The sequence below is a fragment of the Schistocerca gregaria genome, chromosome 1 (genome assembly GCF_023897955.1).
Source record: "Schistocerca gregaria isolate iqSchGreg1 chromosome 1, iqSchGreg1.2, whole genome shotgun sequence".
Taxonomy (NCBI): domain Eukaryota; kingdom Metazoa; phylum Arthropoda; class Insecta; order Orthoptera; family Acrididae; genus Schistocerca; species Schistocerca gregaria.
The window spans coordinates 743,560,725-743,580,716 of record NC_064920.1 but is presented as its reverse complement, the minus strand read 5'-3'; the positions used below and the strand labels follow the sequence as shown (position 1 = coordinate 743,580,716).

The 19,992-nt window shown below is 40.7% G+C and overlaps 1 protein-coding gene across 2 annotated transcripts in view; it reads left to right on the top strand.

The window, feature by feature from the left end:
• Window positions 1-19,992, top strand: part of LOC126267500 (vacuolar protein sorting-associated protein 4) — a 153,447-nt gene that overhangs the window by 20,133 nt on the left and 113,322 nt on the right. For both annotated transcript variants that reach the window (XM_049972805.1, XM_049972797.1), the window contains exon 3: window positions 11,650-11,761. In XM_049972805.1, coding sequence (XP_049828762.1) covers window positions 11,650-11,761 — 112 coding nt within the window. The remainder of the gene's footprint in view (window positions 1-11,649; window positions 11,762-19,992) is intronic.

Here is a 19,992-nt window from a genome sequence, read left to right as displayed (position 1 = left end):
AACCCCTCCCAGCTGGAAAAACCTAAAGAGCAGCGAGAGAAACCTAAAAAGAAAAAGACCCCCAAGAACCAAGGCACTGTGGTGGCACCCACACCGCTGCCAACTACAAGGTCTGCATCTGAGGATGAAGTGTAGATTCTGGCCCTCGCTGAGGACCTAGATCTCGCTGGGCCCTCAGACACAACGGATGTTGATGGCACAGGCACTCGTCCGGTGGTAGCAGGTGACCCTGAGGCATAGACTTGCGTCATTGAGTGTTCCATGCCTTCCCAGTCTCATGATTGCATCATCCCCCAGTGGAATTGCAGTGGTTTTATTCCACCACGTGGCTGAGCTACTGCAAGTGTAAAGCTTTACAACTGCTTTCTGCATTGCCCTCCAGAAAACCTGGCTCCCGGCAATGTGGACTCCTGCCCTCCACGGGTATAAGGGATATTACAGGAACCTTAGCGACTATAATTGGGAGATTTTAACATCCATAACCCCTTATGGGGTAGCACTGTGCTTACTGGCAGAGGTAAGGATGTCGAAAATTTACTCTCACAACTCAGCCTCTGCCTCTTACATACAGGTGCCCCCACACATTTCAGTGTGGCACATGGCACATATTCAGCCATTGATCTCTCGGTTTGCAGTCCTGGCCCTCTCCAATCTATCCACTGGAGAGCACATGATGACCTGTGTGGTAGTGAACACATCTTCCTATCACTCCCTCGGCCTACCCAGATGGGCTTGAAACAAGACAGACTGGGTAGCCTTGACCTCTGCTGTGACCGTTGATTCTCCCCCACATGGTGCCATCAATGTTGTGGTTGAGCAGCTCACTACAAGGACCATTTCTGCAGCAGAAAATGCGATCCCTTGTTCTTTAGGGTGCTCCTACCAAAAGACACTCCCTTGGTGGATGCCAGACGTTGCTGAGGCTATTACAGAGCATTGGTGAGCTCTACAGTGAGCAGTGAGTGGCACCCTTTCCTAGAGCACCTAATAGTCTTTAAGTGGCTCCGTGCCCACATTTGCCAGCTTATAAAATGACGGAAACAGGAGTGTTCAGAGAGGTACGTGTTGGCCATTGGGTGCCATACGTCACCTTCCCAAGTCGAAAAAGATCAGATGTCATTTTGCGTACCAGATGCCAACAGGTTTCCCTGGCGTTAACAAATGCGATTGCCGAGCACTTTGCTGAGCACTATTTCGAGCCTCTGCGTCGAAGATCTACTCCCCAGCCTTTCACACCTTCAAATGGCTGATTGAAAGAAAAGGCTTCTCATTCACTACATGCCACAGTGAACCCTATAATGCCCCATTTACAAAGTGGGAGCTCCTCAACGCTCTCGCACATTGCCCCAACACAACTCCCGGGGTGGATCGGATCCACAGTCAGATGATTAAACATCTCTCATCTGACTACAAGTGATATATCCTCATCATCTTCAACCGGATCTGGTGCAATGGCTTCATTCCATTACAGTGGTGGGAGAGCACCATCATTCTGGTGCTCAAACCAGTAAAAATCTGCTTGATGTGGATAGCTATTGGCCCATCAGTCTCATCAAAGTTCTTTGTAAGCTGCTGGAACATATGGTTTGTCAGCAGTTGGGATGGGTCCTGGAGTCACATGGCCTACTGGCTCCATGGCAGGGCGGCTTCCGCCAGGGTTGTTCTACCACCTTTCCATTTCCAGGTTGGTGTCTCTCATAGCTCCCCCCTCCCCCCATATTCAGGAGAATGGCGTTCCACAGGGCTCGTATTGAGTGTGTGTCTATTTTTAGTAGCTATTACGTCTAGCAGCAGCTGTAGGGTTGTCGTTCTCACCTTCTTTGTATGCGGAGGACTTCTGCATTTCATACTGGTATACTGATCCTCCAGTACTGGTGTTGCTGAGCGGCGCCTACAGGGACCCATTCACAAGGCACAGTCATGGGGCTCTAGCCCATGGCTTCCAGTTTTCAACCACTAAGTTGTGTGTTGTGCACTTCCTTTGGCATCATACCATTCATCCGGAAGTGGTACTTTACCCTAATGACGATCCACTCACTGTGGTGGAGACCATATCGATTCTTAGGACTGGTTTTCAACGCCCGATTGACTTGACTACCTCACTTTCATCAGCTAAAGCAGAAGGGCTGGCAGCACCTCAATGCCCTCCTCTGTCTGAGCAACACCAACTGGAGTGCAGATCGCTCTAAGCCACTGCAGCTCTACAGAGCCCTTGTTCAGTCCCACCTTGTCTATGGGAGTTTGGTTTATGGTTCGGTGGCACCCTCAGCATTGCGTTTACTCGACCCAGTGCACCACTGTGGCATTCGCGTAGTGATAAGAGCTTTCAGACTGAGTCTGTTGACCTGTGTCCTGGTGGAGACCGGAGTCCCACCATTGCAGATTTGACATGCACAACTGCTCGCCAATTATGTTGCATACATTTGTAGTTCTCCTGAGCATCCGAATTACCGTATCCTTTTCCCACCCGTGGCAGTTCATCTCCCGCATTGGTGGCCCAGGTCAGGGCTAACAATTGCAGTACAGATGTGATTCCTTCTGTCTGAACTGGAGTCTCCTTCCGTTTACCACCTGTACTTGAGGTCCAGCCACATACACATCCGTGGTGTACACCTCAGCTGAAGCTTTGTCTGGACCTTATGCATGGCCCTTAGGATTCTGTTAACCCCGCTGTCCCTTCCTCTCGGTTCTTGACATGCTCCGGGGCTCTGAAGTTGTTAACATCAAAGGCTCAGTGGCTGATGGTAATGTTGGCTTCACCTACGTCCACAGAGGCCATATTGAACAGCATTCCTTGACTGCTGACTGCAGTGTATTCACTGCAGAGCTTGTGGCCATATCTCGTACACTTCAGTACATCCATTCCTGTTCTGATGGGTTGTTTCTTCTCTGTTCTGACTCCCTGAGCAGCTTATAAGCTATTGACCAGTGCTACCCTCTCCATCCTTTGGTAGCAACCATCCAGGAGTCCATCTCTGCCCTGGAATGGTCCAGTCATTCAGTGGTGTTTGTTTGGATTCCAGGATACATCGGAATCCCAGGCAACGAACTTGCCGACAGGCTGGTCAAACAGGCTACGTGGAAACCGCTTCTGGAGATAGGCATATCTGAAATCGACGTGCTTTCTGTCTTACGCCACAAGGTTTTTCAGCTTTGGGAGACGGAATTTCATAATAGTACGCACAACAAACTGCATGTCATTAAGGAGACTATGAATGTGTGTAAGTTTTCCCTGTGGGCTTTTCGCAGGGAATCGGTTGTCCTTTGTTGGCTCCGCATTGGCCATACGTGGCTAGCACATGGTTACCTCCTCCGTCGGGAGGACCTACCTCAGTGTCACTGTGACTCACAAATGATGGTCGTCCAACTCTTGCTGGACTGCCCACTTTCAGCCACTCTGAGGTGGACTTTTTAACTTCCCCAGCACTCTACCTCTGGTGTTGGGCGACAATGCCTCAACAGCAGCATTAGTTTAACATTTTATTTCTGAGGGTGGGTTTTATCAATTGAACGAAGTTTTAGTACATGTCCTTTGTCCCTCTGTGTGCTCCAGCCCAGTGCTTTTAGGGTGGAGGTTTTAATATGTTGCAGAATGGCTGGCTGCTTCTTTTTATTCTCATGGCCAGCCAGCCATGGTAATCTGCTTTCTTGTTATAATCTCTTCTACCTCTTTCTTGCATCTCGCTATGGTTTTCTTGTCCTCTTTTTGTTCTTTGTAGTGTTTGTTGCCTTTCTGTCATTCTTCCTTCCCTTTTGGTATTGTGCTCTATCTCGTTTGTTTTCTTCTATCCCCTGCTTGGTTGTTTTAACAGGAACAAGGGACCGATGACCAAGCAGTTTTGCCCCTTTTCCCCTTTTAAACAAACAACCAACTTTCCTTTACCACTTGCTCAGTATAAACAGTAACTTCGAGGATTGGTTACAACTCAGTCACACTCCCTTCTCAACTATAGTCTCCCTAGAGTGGAATCTAATCAGTATTGACAAAAGCATTCTGTGAATCTGCAAATGCTTATAAATGAGGGTTTGCCTTTCTTAAACCTAACTTCTAGGATAAATCATAGGCAGTATTACCATGCATGTTCCTACTTTTTTTAAATAATAAAGTTTTATGACTTTTACTTGAATAAAAAAGTAGCTGTTTTATGTTATTGTTGTATATGTGCTGTTAATAAAGCCAAATTAGGTAAACAACAAAAAATGATATCAAGAGTGGCACAAAAAGAAGTAGGATATTCCCACCTTGATTTGTATGAAGTGTTTGGGTGGACGTATAGATCCTTTGTTTGTTGTGGGAGGAGCTTGGGCCTTGATCTAAGTGAAGTAACTGTACTGTTAGAGAGTAAAGACACCCAAAGTTACAAGAGAGCTTGAGTAGATGGTCATCCTGCTCCAGCTTATCTAAGAAATGGCAGTAGAATATATCCTGTAATGTAGAATAATATTAAGTGAATAAGGATCATTTGAGAAAATATCACTGGTCTGTACAAGAGAAGCTTTAGAAGATTTACTGGCAAACTTAATTCCATTAAGCTACTAACAAAAAGCACTCTTCTCATCGAGACTACTGCAGTTCAGCAAGCAACAAAAGCAATGAAAAATTAAAAAAACATGGAGTAGCTAATCAGTTGAGCTACCTTCAACACAAAATTCAGTTAAAGATATTGTGAAATGCCAAAATAGACGTACACCAGAATGAATCGCAAAGGTGTGCAGTTTAAGGAAACACTTGATGGTATGCTACAGAAAACTACTTTATTCATGTTAACTTGGAGTACAACTTTGTTATCTGAGTATCCTAAGATAGGTTTGATTGAAAGTAAGGCCTGTTATCCCAAATCTTCTAAAGTACTTTTAATTCCAGAGGTTTTGCCAATCTTTAAATGTAAAGACTATACACTTTGTGCAAAATGTAGTCAACTTGCTCTTGAAACAGAAATGATATGTGTATCCTCACCAGTTACGTTAACTGCACAGATAAATGTTCAATTTGTCATTGGGAATGCTCAGAGTTTAACTATGCAAAGAAAATATTATAATTAAAATAGCAGTGCACAGACCATATACTGAAATAAAGATCATCTTCAAGGCAATGCAGCCACCTAGGTTTACTACATTGTTTGTGTCCAAACACATTAAATCAACTGCTATTACAATGGGAGCAAGACTTTAAAAAATCGGGACACATTCATAGTAATTGTTGACCTAGAAACAGTGATCAGCAGTGTCAAATAGTGTAAAATGTTCAAAATTATCAACAAAAAAATAAAAATAAAAAGAATTGAAGAAGTGAAAGTTATAAGAAAACATAGGTAATACATGATATGTACAAAAACCAAAGGGAACAATAAAAATGGTGATTAAAACGGGTGTAAGACAGCGGTGTAGTATTTATCCACTACTCTTTGAAATATACGTTTAAGAAGCAATGGGAGAAATAAAAGGGAGGTGCAAGAGCGGGATTAAAATTTCAGATGAAAGGGGTATTAATGATAAGTCATATATGATATTCTTATGCCCAGTCAAAGTGAAGAGTTACAGTACCTGTTGAATAGAAGGAACAGTCTAAAGAGTGCAGAATATGAATTGAGGATAAACCAAAGAAAGATGAAATTAATGCAGAGTAGCAAACATGAGATTAGCGATAAACTTTACACCAAAACTGATGGTCAATAAATGGCTAAAATGAAGGAATTCTGCTGCTTTGGAAGCAACTTATACATTACAGGTGAAGCAAGGAAGGCTTGAAAAGACACTAGCACAGGCAAAGAGAGCATTCCTAACTAAAAGATGTCTGCTGTCATCAAATGTCACCCTTAATTTCTGAATGAAATTTCTGAAAATGTATGATTGGAGAAAAGCATTGTGTGGAGAAAAACTGGAGGAGAAAAGGATAAAAGTGATTGAGTTGTGCCAGGTACTAAGAAAGATGTTGAGAATTAGATGGCCTGATAAGAAATGAACAGCTTCTCCTCAGAATTGACAAAGGGAGAAACATAGGATACTGACAAGAGCAAGGGGCAGAATGATAAGATACGGGCAAGACACCAAGAAATAACTTCCACAGTGCCAGAGGAAGCTGTAGAAGGTAAAAGCTGTAGGGGAAGGGCTAAATGGCAATATTTCCAACAAATAATTGAGGATGCAGGCAGTCATTGCTACTCTGAGATGAAGAGGTTGGCACAAGAGAGGAAGTTGTGGGCGATTGCATCAAACCAGTCAGAAGACTGACCAAATGTCGTCTCTCTTGCCCCCCCCCCCCCCCCCAACCCGGTCCCCCAACACACGCACATGCCCCCCCCCCCCCCCCCCCCACACACACACACACACACACACACACACACACACACACACACACACACACACACACACACACACACACAGAGAGAGAGAGAGAGAGAGAGAGAGAGAGAGAGAGAGAGAGAGAGAGAGAGAGAGAGAGAGAGAGAGAGGGGGGGGGGGGGGGGGGGGGGGTAGGTAGGCTAACTTGTGGTAGAGAACTGTGACAACATCCAGGAGCGTGTGGACCAAGCGGTGGAGCTTATGAACAAAGCCTCTGCTGCATCAGTTCTAAGATCTGACTTGTTTTAGGAAACAGGATGTTGTGTTGTGTAACTGTGATTGTCAGTCCGTGGTGAGGAAGATTCTGACACCTTCCGTATACTGTAAATCTGGTAGCCTTTAGGATAGTTGCAGCAAAAAGCAAAAGTCTTTTTTGCTGCTTTCAGTAAAATTTGAACAGCTGGCTGTTATGCTGACTCGTAGAGGGAAGAAGAGTTAATGCCCTTTCTAAAGCCAGGGCACATGCAAATTGGAAGCCAAAGATGCCAGTAGGGATAGTGTGGTCAGTGCATGATGATTTTAAGAAAAATTGGGAAGAGGTATCTGATGGGAGCACAAATGTCACAAAAATTGTAAGAGGAAGGGAGGGGCCAGCCGTTCGTAATGTGTTTTATAAAGTGATCAGCAATTTACATTAACTGTGGTGTTATTTTAGCTTTCATGTTCTTTTAATTTGGATTTTGTATTCAGATGACCTAAAACATTTTGACTACCTGTGTGATAGCATGTTGCTCCACCATTAGCACACAATGGAGCAGTAATTTTACATAAGTCCTTAGTAGGTTTTCAGGGTAAGCGGCACCAGATGTCTATGCACAGGTCATGCAGTATTCCCAAGAATTATGAGCCACTGATTTGTGATGACAGAGCTGATTCTTACAGTGTCCCTGATGTGTTGACATATTCAGATTAGACAAATTTGGTGGCCAAGACATTGGAACTAGTTCACTATTGTACTCCTCAAAGGAGTCCTCATCAGAGGAAGGCATAAAACATGGAGGGATGCAGCTGGTCCGCAATGAAGTTCATGTAGTTACACGTATCGTGGTGCCTTTGGTTATTTCTACAGGACCTATGGAAGCCAAAGAGGATGTCCTACTTAGTATAATAGTGCATCTGGGACACAGTGCGTGTTTCGAGCAGCTTTATTGCTGAATGAAGGCATGTCCAAAAGTGACAGTGAGTTGGGTGTAACAAACAGTATTCGTCAGATCAGGCAACATGTTTCCATTGATCTGAGGCACGGACGTATATAAGGGGGGGTCCAGGGGGTCTGGCCCTCCCCCTTCCTTAGTTTACACAAAAAGTGCCAATATTAGAAGAATATCCACTTTTGAAACCCCATGCCACAAAATAGTGGTGCACTGCACTTGGTTGACATAGTGACAAGCCATGGAGGAATGAGGCTGCAAAAAATAGCTGTGCCCTGCGGTGGGGTGTCTACCCCCACCCTAACTGTGTGCAATGAAAATGAGTACAATCTTGCCAACCATAGCGGAATTCCGCTACGCGTATTGGAGTTTTTTGACCTTCGTGGCGTAGCGGCAAAATTCTGAAATTGTTAAAAATTTAGTGGAATTCGTCTTTCTTTGGCGAAATGTAAAACCCTCATAAATTTTCACTGCCAAATACAAAACGTGTAATACATGCACGGGATTGCAGATACTGAACAGTATTTCTCCATGATGACAGACATTAAAACTAAAAGACTTTTTAAGCTACTCGCAGAAACGTTAAGTGACTTGTTAAAAGTATGACTAGACATCCGAAACAAGAACCATTATTGATCATTGTTATATTTCGTACACAATTATGGAGGAACATTTCTGTAAGTTTGAAAAACGTATCAATTGTTGATAATGCAGAAGGTCAGTGTTGACCTGATGAACACTTGCACTTATACGAAAACATTTAAAACTACTCTACAAAATATTCAGAATGAAAGTGAGTTCTCAGGCCTTTGCGAGCAGGCAAAGCAGATGAGCTCAAGTAACATAACTGTTCCAAGAACGACTGGAAGGCAAACACAGTGCAGCAATGTACCAGAAGAAACTGCTGAAATATATTATCATTGAATTGTATTTTACCCTTTTATTGAACATGTGATCGCAGAACTTGATGCTCGCTTTAAACCACATGAAGAAACAATCGAAGGAACTCAGATACTTCTGCCTGAGAAAACCAATAATGACTCCAGGACAAAAGAAAATCTTAAGAAGTGCAAATATTTCTTGGTGAGAATGTAGGCACAACAATTCTGAGTGAATAATAGATATGGCACAATCGCTGGAAATCTGTAGAGGAAAAACCTGTCACTGCTATAGAAGTTATTGATCAGTGTGATTAACTGTTTTTCCCTTCGATATAAAAGCTTTTTATATGTTAGCCACACTCCCAGTGTCAACGGCGAACCCTGAAAGATGTTTCTAGACTATGAAGAGGCTAAAAACTTACATAAGGAGTAAAATAGGAGGTGAAAGACTTATTGGTCTTGCTGTAATGAGTGTTCATTGTAATCTGGCGGTGCAACTAGATTGTGAAGAAATTATTAGTAAGTTAGCAGCAAGACGTAAAAGGCTAAATGCAATACTTTAAATTAAATAAATTAATGTTTATTTTTAAATTAACTTACGACCTGAAGTTACAGCAAAATGCTAAAGTGTCACAATTTAAATGTAAAGACTAATATAATAATATTATTGCTTAATATAAATGATTGATAATGATATTCAAAAATATATAATTACCTCCTATATTAGCTTACAATTAGTTGATTTTTCATAAATAAATACCTAAACAGCTACAATTCATAGGTTTTATTTAAAGACACTTGGATCAATTAGTGTTTCTCTACAGTTTTACCCACATGTAATATGGATGATAACATATTTGTGGGTTTTTAATTTCTCCTTGATTGACTCTATTAACGTTAACAGCAAAACCTTTTTATGTGGTGGGCAAAGACAGGTTTACCTTGTTAAATGATAGTGTTGAACATTCCTCACCCCCCCCCCCCTCTCTCTCACACACACACACACACACACACACACACACACACACAAACGCGCGCGCAAAAGCTGTAGGTATGTTCCTGATCTGAGGTCCTATCTCTGTGATACCATGCTGACTGCAGTTGTAATTGTTGGTGTCAGGTGAACATGGAAACATGTTGGGATTATCTGGCACTGAGCTCTGTGTCAAACAATGTGCACTGAACAGGGTGCTCTGAAACACTTTCACCTGCACAATCAGGTCTGTCACATATTGCTGCCTAGCAGGCAAGCCTCTGTCCTCCCCATTCTCTGATGAAGTGTAGATGTCCAGCACCTTGTTACTTGCTCATAGTTTCACCATCCTTCAACCATATTCCATAGATACTCATAACACTAGCACACGAACAGCCATCCAGCCTCACTGTTTTCTAAGGCGCTCTTTCACAGGTGTCAGGCTATAGCAATCTAGCCTTGTCGAAGTTGCTTCTGTCAGTGGAGTTCCCTATTTGTAGCTTGTATCATCACTAAAATGATTCCCCATTGTTTTCTGCTCCACTCATATACTCTCCTTACATCACTGCATGTCCACATTGCCACCAGGCAGTGTTCAGATTCATGGTGGGCAGTGATCGTGATGTCTTGGACGATCTGTGTGTATTACTTATTAACATATGTTTGAAAATTCAGTCCAATATGTTTAACACTAAGATTTTGAATAATAGTTAGTAATCTGATTTTGTGAAGAGCTAGCTACATTGTATTTAACCAGGAACGGCATCTGTGCAATGTCCTCAGTATGTTGTAAGTGTCACTTGTGCCCAGAACAGTGTTCTGCGTAATCGTGACTGCTTTATGTTAGAGCTAAGTTACTTCATATGTCGGCAAATTGTTGGTGCTTGTATGGTGGGTGCCTCCATAGCTGAGGTAGCTAAAGTGTTTGGTCCAAGACAGGAGGAAACACAGCATCAGTCGTACCTTTTTTTTATCTGTTCATTGCAGATCCAGATTGCTTTCACCTCCTATTCAGCAATTTTAAGTGGAATTGTATTAAAGTCGTGATAGCTCATTGTAAATCAAATTTCATATGGTGCCCTATTGCCAAACATATAATTACTAAACTGTTTGTTATTTGTAATATCAATGTGGTATTACATATGATTTTTTATCACTTGAATGTAAGTGCACGGAAGATAGGTACACAGTAGCTGAAGTCGATCTGCAGTAAACAGATTTTTAAAAAATTATAACCGATGTTGCTCTTTCTCCTGTCTTGGATCTCATTATGATATTCATGCAACATGATGTTCCTGATGGAAATGAACCTGAAGAAGTGTTAAGTGTTTTAAAAGGGACCATATGGAATATTTATACCGCTTAAGGTTAAGTAGCAAAACATCAACTGCTAAGTCACAATGTAGACAAAAATGTTGTAATGATCTTGACAGATAGTCAGTGAAGAGCGTTGTGATATTAATAAGAGGACGGCCGCTGCAAAAGTCACTACAGAACTGAATGCTGTGTTTGTGAACCCTGTCAGCACCAGAATGACTCAAAAGGATCTCCATAAGCAGGGAATTGCAGGGCAAGCTGGAATTTCAAAACCACTGATCAGTAATGCAAAAGTCTGTAAAGGGAAAAAGTCATGTTGAAGCTGTAAAATGTGGACTATCCAGCAGTGGAAGAGTGGCATTTGTTGAGATGAATCTTGTTTCATAGTATAGTATAGTTTTCTTCAAGCCAAGTTTATTTCCTGATAGTGAAACATGGTGAAGGTGTGTTGATGGTTTGGGCAGCCTTATTGTGGTATTCCATTGGGCCTACGGTTAATCCACAAGGTCGCATTACCGCAAAGGGTTATGTGGCTATTTTGGTTGATCAGGTCCATCCCATGATACAATACTTGTTCCCCAATGGTTATGCTGTGTTCCACAATGATTGGGTCCTTGTTATGTGGGGGAAATATTGTGTGTAAACTTGTTCTTGAGAGCTCAGCTCACTTATTCTGAATTGATACTAGTTGAAATATTTTGGATCACTAATGTTTTGTTTCAGTCCATTGTCGATTGAAATGATGAAAGAATAACAGTGTGCAGTAGCAGTGTAGGAACCCTCACTGAAGGGTGAATCCCTCTTATAATTGTGTGATTTTATAAATTTAGACACGATTGCTACTCTTCTTGTTTTTCTTTATCACATGCAGCTACAGCTTCTTCTTTGCAGCTTTTGTCTCTGTTGTGCAGTTGTTAATATAGCTCTGTGTTGTATTGATATTGATTGAAAATTGTTGTTGTTATACTGTGAATCTATTTTACAGAAGGCCATTGACTTGGTCACTAAAGCAACAGAAGAAGACAAGAATAAAAACTATGAAGAAGCATTGAAGTTATATGAACATGGTGTAGAATATTTTCTCCATGCTATCAAATGTAAGTGCTGGTAATCAAGTTATGAAGAATTTATTGTTAATGCAGAATGCTTGCCGAGTAATTACATAGAATGGGAAGAGTAACATCAAGTATCTAGCAAGTGTGGTTAAATATCCTAGCAATTAACTTTCTCAGTAATGCATGTATGTGATAGCTGAATTAATATTTATGGACTGCTAGGTATGGTATGGATCCCCACAAGTGTTTTACATGCATCATGATTTATTGACACTTGCTCCAAAATTTTATTTGTACCCCTGTCGCCTCGTGTGTGTGTGTGTGTGTGTGTGTGTGTGTGTGTGTGTGTGTGTGTGTTAGGTAGTGTTCATTAGTGTCACTTGATAATATGAGAGGCAACTGCTGCTTTACACCAACTTCTTTTCTATTCCGTTGGAAACTTTTTTGAAAACTGTTCTATTTTGTTTGCACCATACTTCATAGTAAATTTGAAAGTAACTGGTGTGGAACAGAGATCAGAAAGAAACAAAAGTTCCTATATTCGTATTAAAAGAAAGTCCTAGCAGGCAAAACAGTGATTACCATGAAATAGATTCCATTGCGAATGCAAGATCCAGCAGATGACCCGACAAAATTTCACCAAGTTTTTGTCCATCCTACTCCTGAGGATACGTCCGTGTGTGATTTTGACTGCATTGCTGCATCAGATGCTGCACTGCCACACGTTTTTCATAAAGGGAAGTAATAAATTCACTACTTCATAAATCTGTCTTCACATTTAGCATTAGCTTTCCTACCAGACCTTTGTGTGTGTGTGTGTGTGGGGGGGGGGGGGGGGGGGGGGAGCGCTTAACTACTTACTGAGACCTAAGAATCAAATATTTTAAGCCACATTGTTCCAAGTACTGTTAAAACTCGCTTCATAGTGTAGAGAAATGGAATGTAACACCAACCAGTGATATATTTCAGTAAAATAGCAAAACTGTCAAAGTTGGGCAGAAGTTTCACTTTATTTAAATAGTGACCAGTTTCAGACTTTCGTCCATTATCCAGCTGTCTAATCAAGTCCCACCATAGCACCATCATGTGCTGGCCAGTGCTGTGTGCAGAAAAACAACATGCAGGACTGGAATATCGTACAGCAATAGTATCTTGCACTCAGCCAAACACACAAGCAGTGTGGCTAGCATACACACATTATAGTGTTATGATAGGACTTACTTGGGTAATTTGATAATGCATAAAAGCCTGAAGCTGGTTGCCATTTAAATGAAAACAAACTTCTGTACAACTTTGACTGTTTTGTAATTTCATTTAATTATAGTAAGTTGCTGCTTTTGGCCATCTAGCATGCTGGAAATAAGTAAATACTGATTTGTTTGTTTTAATCAAGAATCCAGAAAGCTGATTTCTCTTTTACAGGGGGTTCAGCGTTGTAGTAACTCTTGTTAGATTGTTGCTGTGTAGATGAATAGTCTGTTGGATTCTACACCAAGTATGAAATGTAGCATTGTGAAGATAACACTTTCTCCTGCTCACTGTGAAAGGTTATCATTTTCATTTTACTGTATGACTTCCAAATACTTTTCCTTTCGTGTGATCTCTGAACATGTTTACATTACTTCATATATGCTTCCACTGTCACTGGCCTGTAGACAAAAGAAATACATGTGATCTCTGTGTGTTGTGAAATGCGTTTTTTTTTTGTATGGGACACATGTCAAGACTTACAATAAAACTTTATCAGAATAATACAGAAATTTCCTATTATTTTGCACACAGTGCTGTGATGCAGGCTCTTAATACTCACTTTTATTTTCGCAGTATACAGAAAAATATACAATTTCCTTGATCAGACTGTAGAATTGTCATCCACATATTCTTCAGCAGAGTGACAGCACCTTTAATGAACAAAGTGTTATGAAGAATATGTTCGCGTAATTAAATTTATCATAAGTTTTTAACCTCAGGTAACATCTTGCCTGGACATAGAGTTATGAGTACTGTGTAGGATGTTTAAAATTTTCTCATCAATGAATGCTGTATTTCTGCTATGGAAAGTTTCAAGCTTATGTTGGTTTTTGTAAAAGATAATGAAGTTCTCATAAATGTACAGGGAAGAAATAAATAGATTTTCAATTTTTATAACAGTAGATGACACCTTTTGTTTGGTGACACTGCCGTTCCTAATTATTTTTCTTTGTGGCCCTAGTACTCAGATGACATTTATTTATATCATATTAAATAACATACTTAAGGAAAGTGAAAGCTGTATCTCATCTCCCTGATGCCCTTTTCTGTGACACATAACAAAATACACATTGCAAATACTTGTTAATTTATGTGCTAAGTAAATTCTTTCCAGTTTAAAACTTTGTTCAAGATTTCATCCTAAGTGCTGGATATGTTTTGCTTCTGTTATATCCTAATCATTGCAACTAATTCTTACATCACTCAGTGCTGATTATTTAGTTCCAAATTGCATCACCTGGATTTTTGTGAAATTTGGCTGTAGTATATTTTTATGAAACAAAGATTCACACTTTTCTAACTATGTTGACACTTTCTTAAATTTATAAGGCTCTTCATTTTCAATTAAAATTGAAATATCATTGGCAACCAAAACTAAAAGAACACAAGTAGTAAGTGGTTGCTATTGTATATATATCATAGAAATAAATAGGGACCCAGTATTCAGCTATCTGGGATCCATCAGGACAGTTTTCCATTGATGAATTTGGTGTTGCAATTATCTTTGTTTCCAATGTGTTACGTATGAGTTGAACTACTGTAAAGCAGTGTTCCTTATCACCTACTTCTATATGGAAACTGTTCGCTGCCCCAAGTGGAAGATACATGCTTTTGTTGGTGGCCCCTTCACAATATTTACACTCTTGACTGTGACAAACTGACACTGCAGTGTTCATCTTTGACCCATCAGTGTGGATAGTATCATGAATTCAGTTAAAGAAAAAAATCCGTGTAATTTGAATATTTATTTTCATACACAGGCCGACTTTTGAATTTTCCTTTGTGTGAAGCCACATGTGCCAATGTGAACTAAGAGATTTTTTTAATATTTTACTTTTAGTGTTGTTTTAGATTATCTTTCATTGATTGTTTTGATACCCATGTGCATCATGATACATTGTGTATGTTCGAACATTTGCGAGTGCTGCGAGAAACTCCTACTCTGTCAGCTGTAAACTTAATTTATGCTTTTCTGGCAACAATATTATCATGCTAAAACAGCTGTTATCTAATGTAATTCCATAATTACTTCAATAAATAGGTACATTTTTGAAATTTTATTGGATGCTTACGAACATACATTTTTGAGAATTTTCGTAAGGTAAGTGTGTTCACCACAACATATTTCACAACAAATAAACATTTGTGATTTACTGTTATTGTTCCATTTGTGATTTACTGTTATTGTTCAAAGAATCATCCACCCTGAATTTTGGTTGTGGACTTTTGAAAAATAAATGATGTGACGTGATGGCCCTCAACTATGTACCCTCAGACTCAAGAGTTGAAATATTAAGTTTTGGCTGGTTTCGTTGTTTAGGGGCTGGGATATGTAGTTGCCGCATTACAAGCCAAATACTGCTGAGTCCACAGTATACAATATGAATATACACATGAATCGAATGGTCGAAGGTTCCTATCACTCAGCAATTGCGAATTTTGGATGTAACATAGAAATTCATAAATGAAGATTGCAGTTAAATAAAATCTGCAGGTACTATTTTTAACGACTTTAAATGATGAGTACGATAGCAGAAGTACCTTTAAGAATGCCGTTTATGACTGCAAACACTTACTGGTGTCAATGGTCCAGCAATTGAATAAAATAAAAGTTGAATAACAGGGAAACAAGAGATTCCTACTTCACGTGATTAGTTATTAACAACAACAACATAGCTCGCGAGATATTCACTTCTAAATGCATACTACATTTTCATTGCAGAAGCCACGAAAGTCTCACAAGTGCACAAGTCAGCAATATGAAATATTTCTATCTCCCGCGACCACACGCAAACTGCTCCACTCTCCCAAGTCTTCCTCGCGAGTCCTGTGTGACCCTACGCTGCGCCATCCTGTTCAGTACTCCTCCCCCACTTCCATCCAGTCTCCCCATTAACGAGTGCTGTGATTGGCTAGAATACTCCCGCCATTTCTTAAAGCCAACGCACACTCACAAACATATTGAAACACATACGAAATACTGGATTTACGTTTAAATAACTTGAAATTAAATAAATATTCCTGCAGCTGAACCATAAACACCCTCTGACATGCATTATTAAATAAACAAACAAATCAAATATATATAATCATAGGAATATAAACAAAAGGTTGGCCAGTAGCCTAATGTCTATGTGCTTTCCAAAACACAGTAAATATTTAACCAATTTCTTCATGAATAGTATATATCGGATATAAATAAAGACATAGACAAATAAATATATTTATAAGCATGCTGCTACCGTTTTTTCATGTAACTGTGGAGTAGTTGTGGCCTGACGCGATCAATAGTTATCGACCACTTTGACCTCCAATAACTCATGTACTATTAAAGTTATATGCCTGTAATTCATACCAATTTAGGTTTACACTAATAGCTTTCTTAAGAAACGTCAGTCAACAAAATTGGATGAACCGTTTAGATTTTGGAAATTCGTTGCTGAGTGTTACTTGTATAATTTACAGTCGGATACTAAACTTTAAACTAATGAAGATATTGAAAAATTGATTACGCCATCAGAATCGTCATGCAAATAATGGTAATTTACATGTTCCTTTTTAAGGTATCATGATTCCTCTGACTATTATTAATTTCTACATGAGCTGTGAAATGTTTGCTATTATGGTTTCACAAAGTCCGCCATCTTTGGCACTCTTGGCATACACAACTTTTTCATCGACGCAAAGCACAGTCCTCGGCACTGCATCAACATGGAATTTCCAGCCATGCAGTTGGCCTGGACCACGCGCTGGGGCTACCCCTCTTGCTCTGGCTAACATTTGGCACCACACGGCTACTGAGGAGCTGCAGTCTGCCGAGCGGCCCCCGTGTGTCCACACCAACTTCGAATTTTCAGAGCGCCACAACTCGCCCGTTATCTCATATGGTGTATATCATCATGATTAAATCTAAATGTCTGAGCCTTTTGGTTGGGTAGATAAGAGTGGTGTGCCTAATCTCTTTCATAGTGCATCAGAATTTGTGCTCTAGTTACAGTAGCAGATATTATAACTAACAAATTGTGTTACATTTAGTTTTGCCTTTCAGTAGGAGTATATGTTACTTGCATTTATCATAAATTAACAACCTTGGAAAAAGTTTTTCTTTTGTCTTAATGGACATCTTGTTTAGAGGGAATTAATAATACTTCTACCTTAACAGATCTAAAGATTAAAAGTGATTTGGCAGGCTTATTTCAAAGTTAATTGTTCACTGTTCAGTAAAATATTACACCAGCCGCATTTCAGCCCCCTTTGTGAATCTAGTACTTTAATATGGGATGAGTTAGTTGATATTTGTAAGCAGATGGAAATCACATTGTCTACAAACTCTTGTAAGCTGCTTCAAATGGATATGTTGGGAGAGTTCCCGAGAGTCGCGTACCAGAGAAACTAAAGGTGTTTCAAGTATTATCCTCTCCTGTAGGAAGTACAGGCTCTGTTTGCACTCATCCACTTGCCTGTAACATGTCAGTGGTAAGATTAGGCTCCCTATATAGGGGCTACAGCGACCAAAGAGAACTCAAGAGTGCTATACCAATCCTCCTAACCAACACATTAAAAGGTACTGTCTCGCATCAAAGCTGAAATTGTGCCAGCATACTCATTTCACCTGTTGGAAGCCTACTGTGTCCTCTGTGAAAGGAGGCAAACGCAAAAGGAATCGTCTATTAATCATCGATGTACTGCAAATCCACTAGGGGAAATGGCGACAAGAGATAGAAAGATACTCCCAGTGCACTCATTGAGCATAGCTACTGGCCCCATTCAGCATGTGAAAGAGGCTTTCCCAGGAGCCACTGGGTGAAAAGAGTGCAACAAACTACAGATTGATGGGCTTGTTAGAACAAACAATGCTTGTCTTGGGATCTGAGATCATATGTGGATCATTGCAGCAACTGGCAGAGGAGGTTGACGACACCAGTCTTGCTCATAGAATTTCAGCTAAGTTCAAACTCTACAGCAGAGACTGCAAAAGTTCTGTGACAAGTTAGGCTGTGATGGCCTAAACTTGCACCATAGTAATGAGAACTACAGGATCCCCCTAAATGTCTCAGGCATGCACCACACATTAGAGGCTGTTACCCAAGGGTGGTTGGCTTTTTTTTTTTTTTGCGATTCTCCATCCAGTCCAGAAAACAATAGCTGCAGGAGACACAGAAGTATCAGGGTAAAATCCAAAGAAATGCCCCCACGTGTTGGAGTATTAAAATCCTATTGGTTAAATGCCAAAGTTTTACCGATGAAGTGGCAGAGTTAAGCCAGGTTTACAAATGCAGTGAAAACTATGTCACTTGCCCACCACTCCAGCGGCATCACTGAAGCTGCATTTGGAAGTGCCAAAATTCCTGTGGCATGACTTCACTGACACCACTTTTAGCCATGTCATGAGAGTTAAATTTGCTTTAACTTGGTAACACCGTTTTCCTCCACGGACCACCAATTAGAAGTCTTTCAACTGCCATCTCAAGGTAGCTGAATTTTGAAGCTCCATTCAAATGTGTCAGTAATTGTTAGTGTGAATAATATTGCCAGATGTGTGTATCAGAGTACCTAAAATATCTGAGAAGTGTTTGTACAGTTTATTGAATTGTACAAGGAGCAACCACAAAACCGAATGCTACAGGTACAGAAGTTTGAGCATTTCTTGAGATGGTGGATGGTATGTGGGAGCGTTTCCAAAGCCTACATCAGTGAACAAGACAGTGTTGAAATTTTGTGTCACTTCTTTTATATGTTCTTAGGGGAAAAAATCTGCACTTAACTTAAAATATAAATGAGGTAGTTTCTGAAAGTTGGATAAAATAGTTCCATTGCTGTACTCAGTGCATACAAAAATTTGATCATTTTATACAGTGGGGCACCCCCCCCCCCCCCCCTCCCCCCTTCTGCAGGTCCGGGGGCTAGAATAGGCCCAAGGTATCCCTGCCTGTTATAAGAGGCGACTAACAGGAATCTCACACTTTTTGGCCCTGTAAGTTCAGGTTCCATTGTATGGTTTGACTTGCCACTTTCCAGTTCTACATAAGTGTGGGCCATATGGGGAAGGACACCTTATGTGGTGCAGTTATCCATAGTGCCCTTAGATTCGATCTCCTGGACCTCTTGTCATGGCTTTGCATCTCCACTTGCAATTCAACTATTTGGTTGAGGACACTTCAGGGTATGTCATCTTCTTCCGTTGTCTCCTGTCCTCTTCCACCTCCATTACAATATTGGATTTCTCCGCGCCCAGTATCCAGCACAGTAATCAGTCCGTTGTGGTGGGGCTGTCATGTACTCATTTGGTGTTAGCTCCCTGACACCACAGAGATCGCATTGCTAATACCTGAGCTGTAAATTCCTCACGTATACCAAGGAGGAGATGCCTGTACTCCTGAGGCATCAGGACTCCCGGCAATAGCCATCATGCCAGGTGACCTTTGCTGTGGTTAGGTGGTGCCCATGGAGAGAGCCCCTGATCAGAGTGGGTGACATCAGGGTGGATGACCCTCAATGAAGCAGACTGTCGTCTCTTGCTGGTGACGGTACGGCACCAGCAGTCTCTAAGAAGTGTAAGATCGAGTACAGTGCTGACAGATATAACCCTAAATCGTTTCCCTACCTTGCTACACCATGAGAGGAACAGAAACAAAGAGAGCCATATTTGCCTCGGTATTTAGTTTGTAGCAGACTACCTACGAACCCTCAATTTTTTGTTGAACATCTTGAGGATAAGTTTGGGGAAGCAACAGTGGTGTCAAAGATGAGAAGCGGTGCAGTCTTGGTTCAGACAGCATCCACAGCCCAATCCTGAGAGTTACTCGCTTGTGACCGGCTGAGTGGTGTTCCTGTTTCTGTCACTCCCCATTTATTTATTTATTTATTTATTTATTGTTCCATGGGACCAAATTAAGGTGAAGTCTCCATGGTCATGGAACGAGTCAATACATGGAATTACAACACAATAGTAGAAACAGATAAAATGAAATATAAAAACATTCAGGCGATAAGTCTTAAGTTTAAATAAAGAAAATCAACTA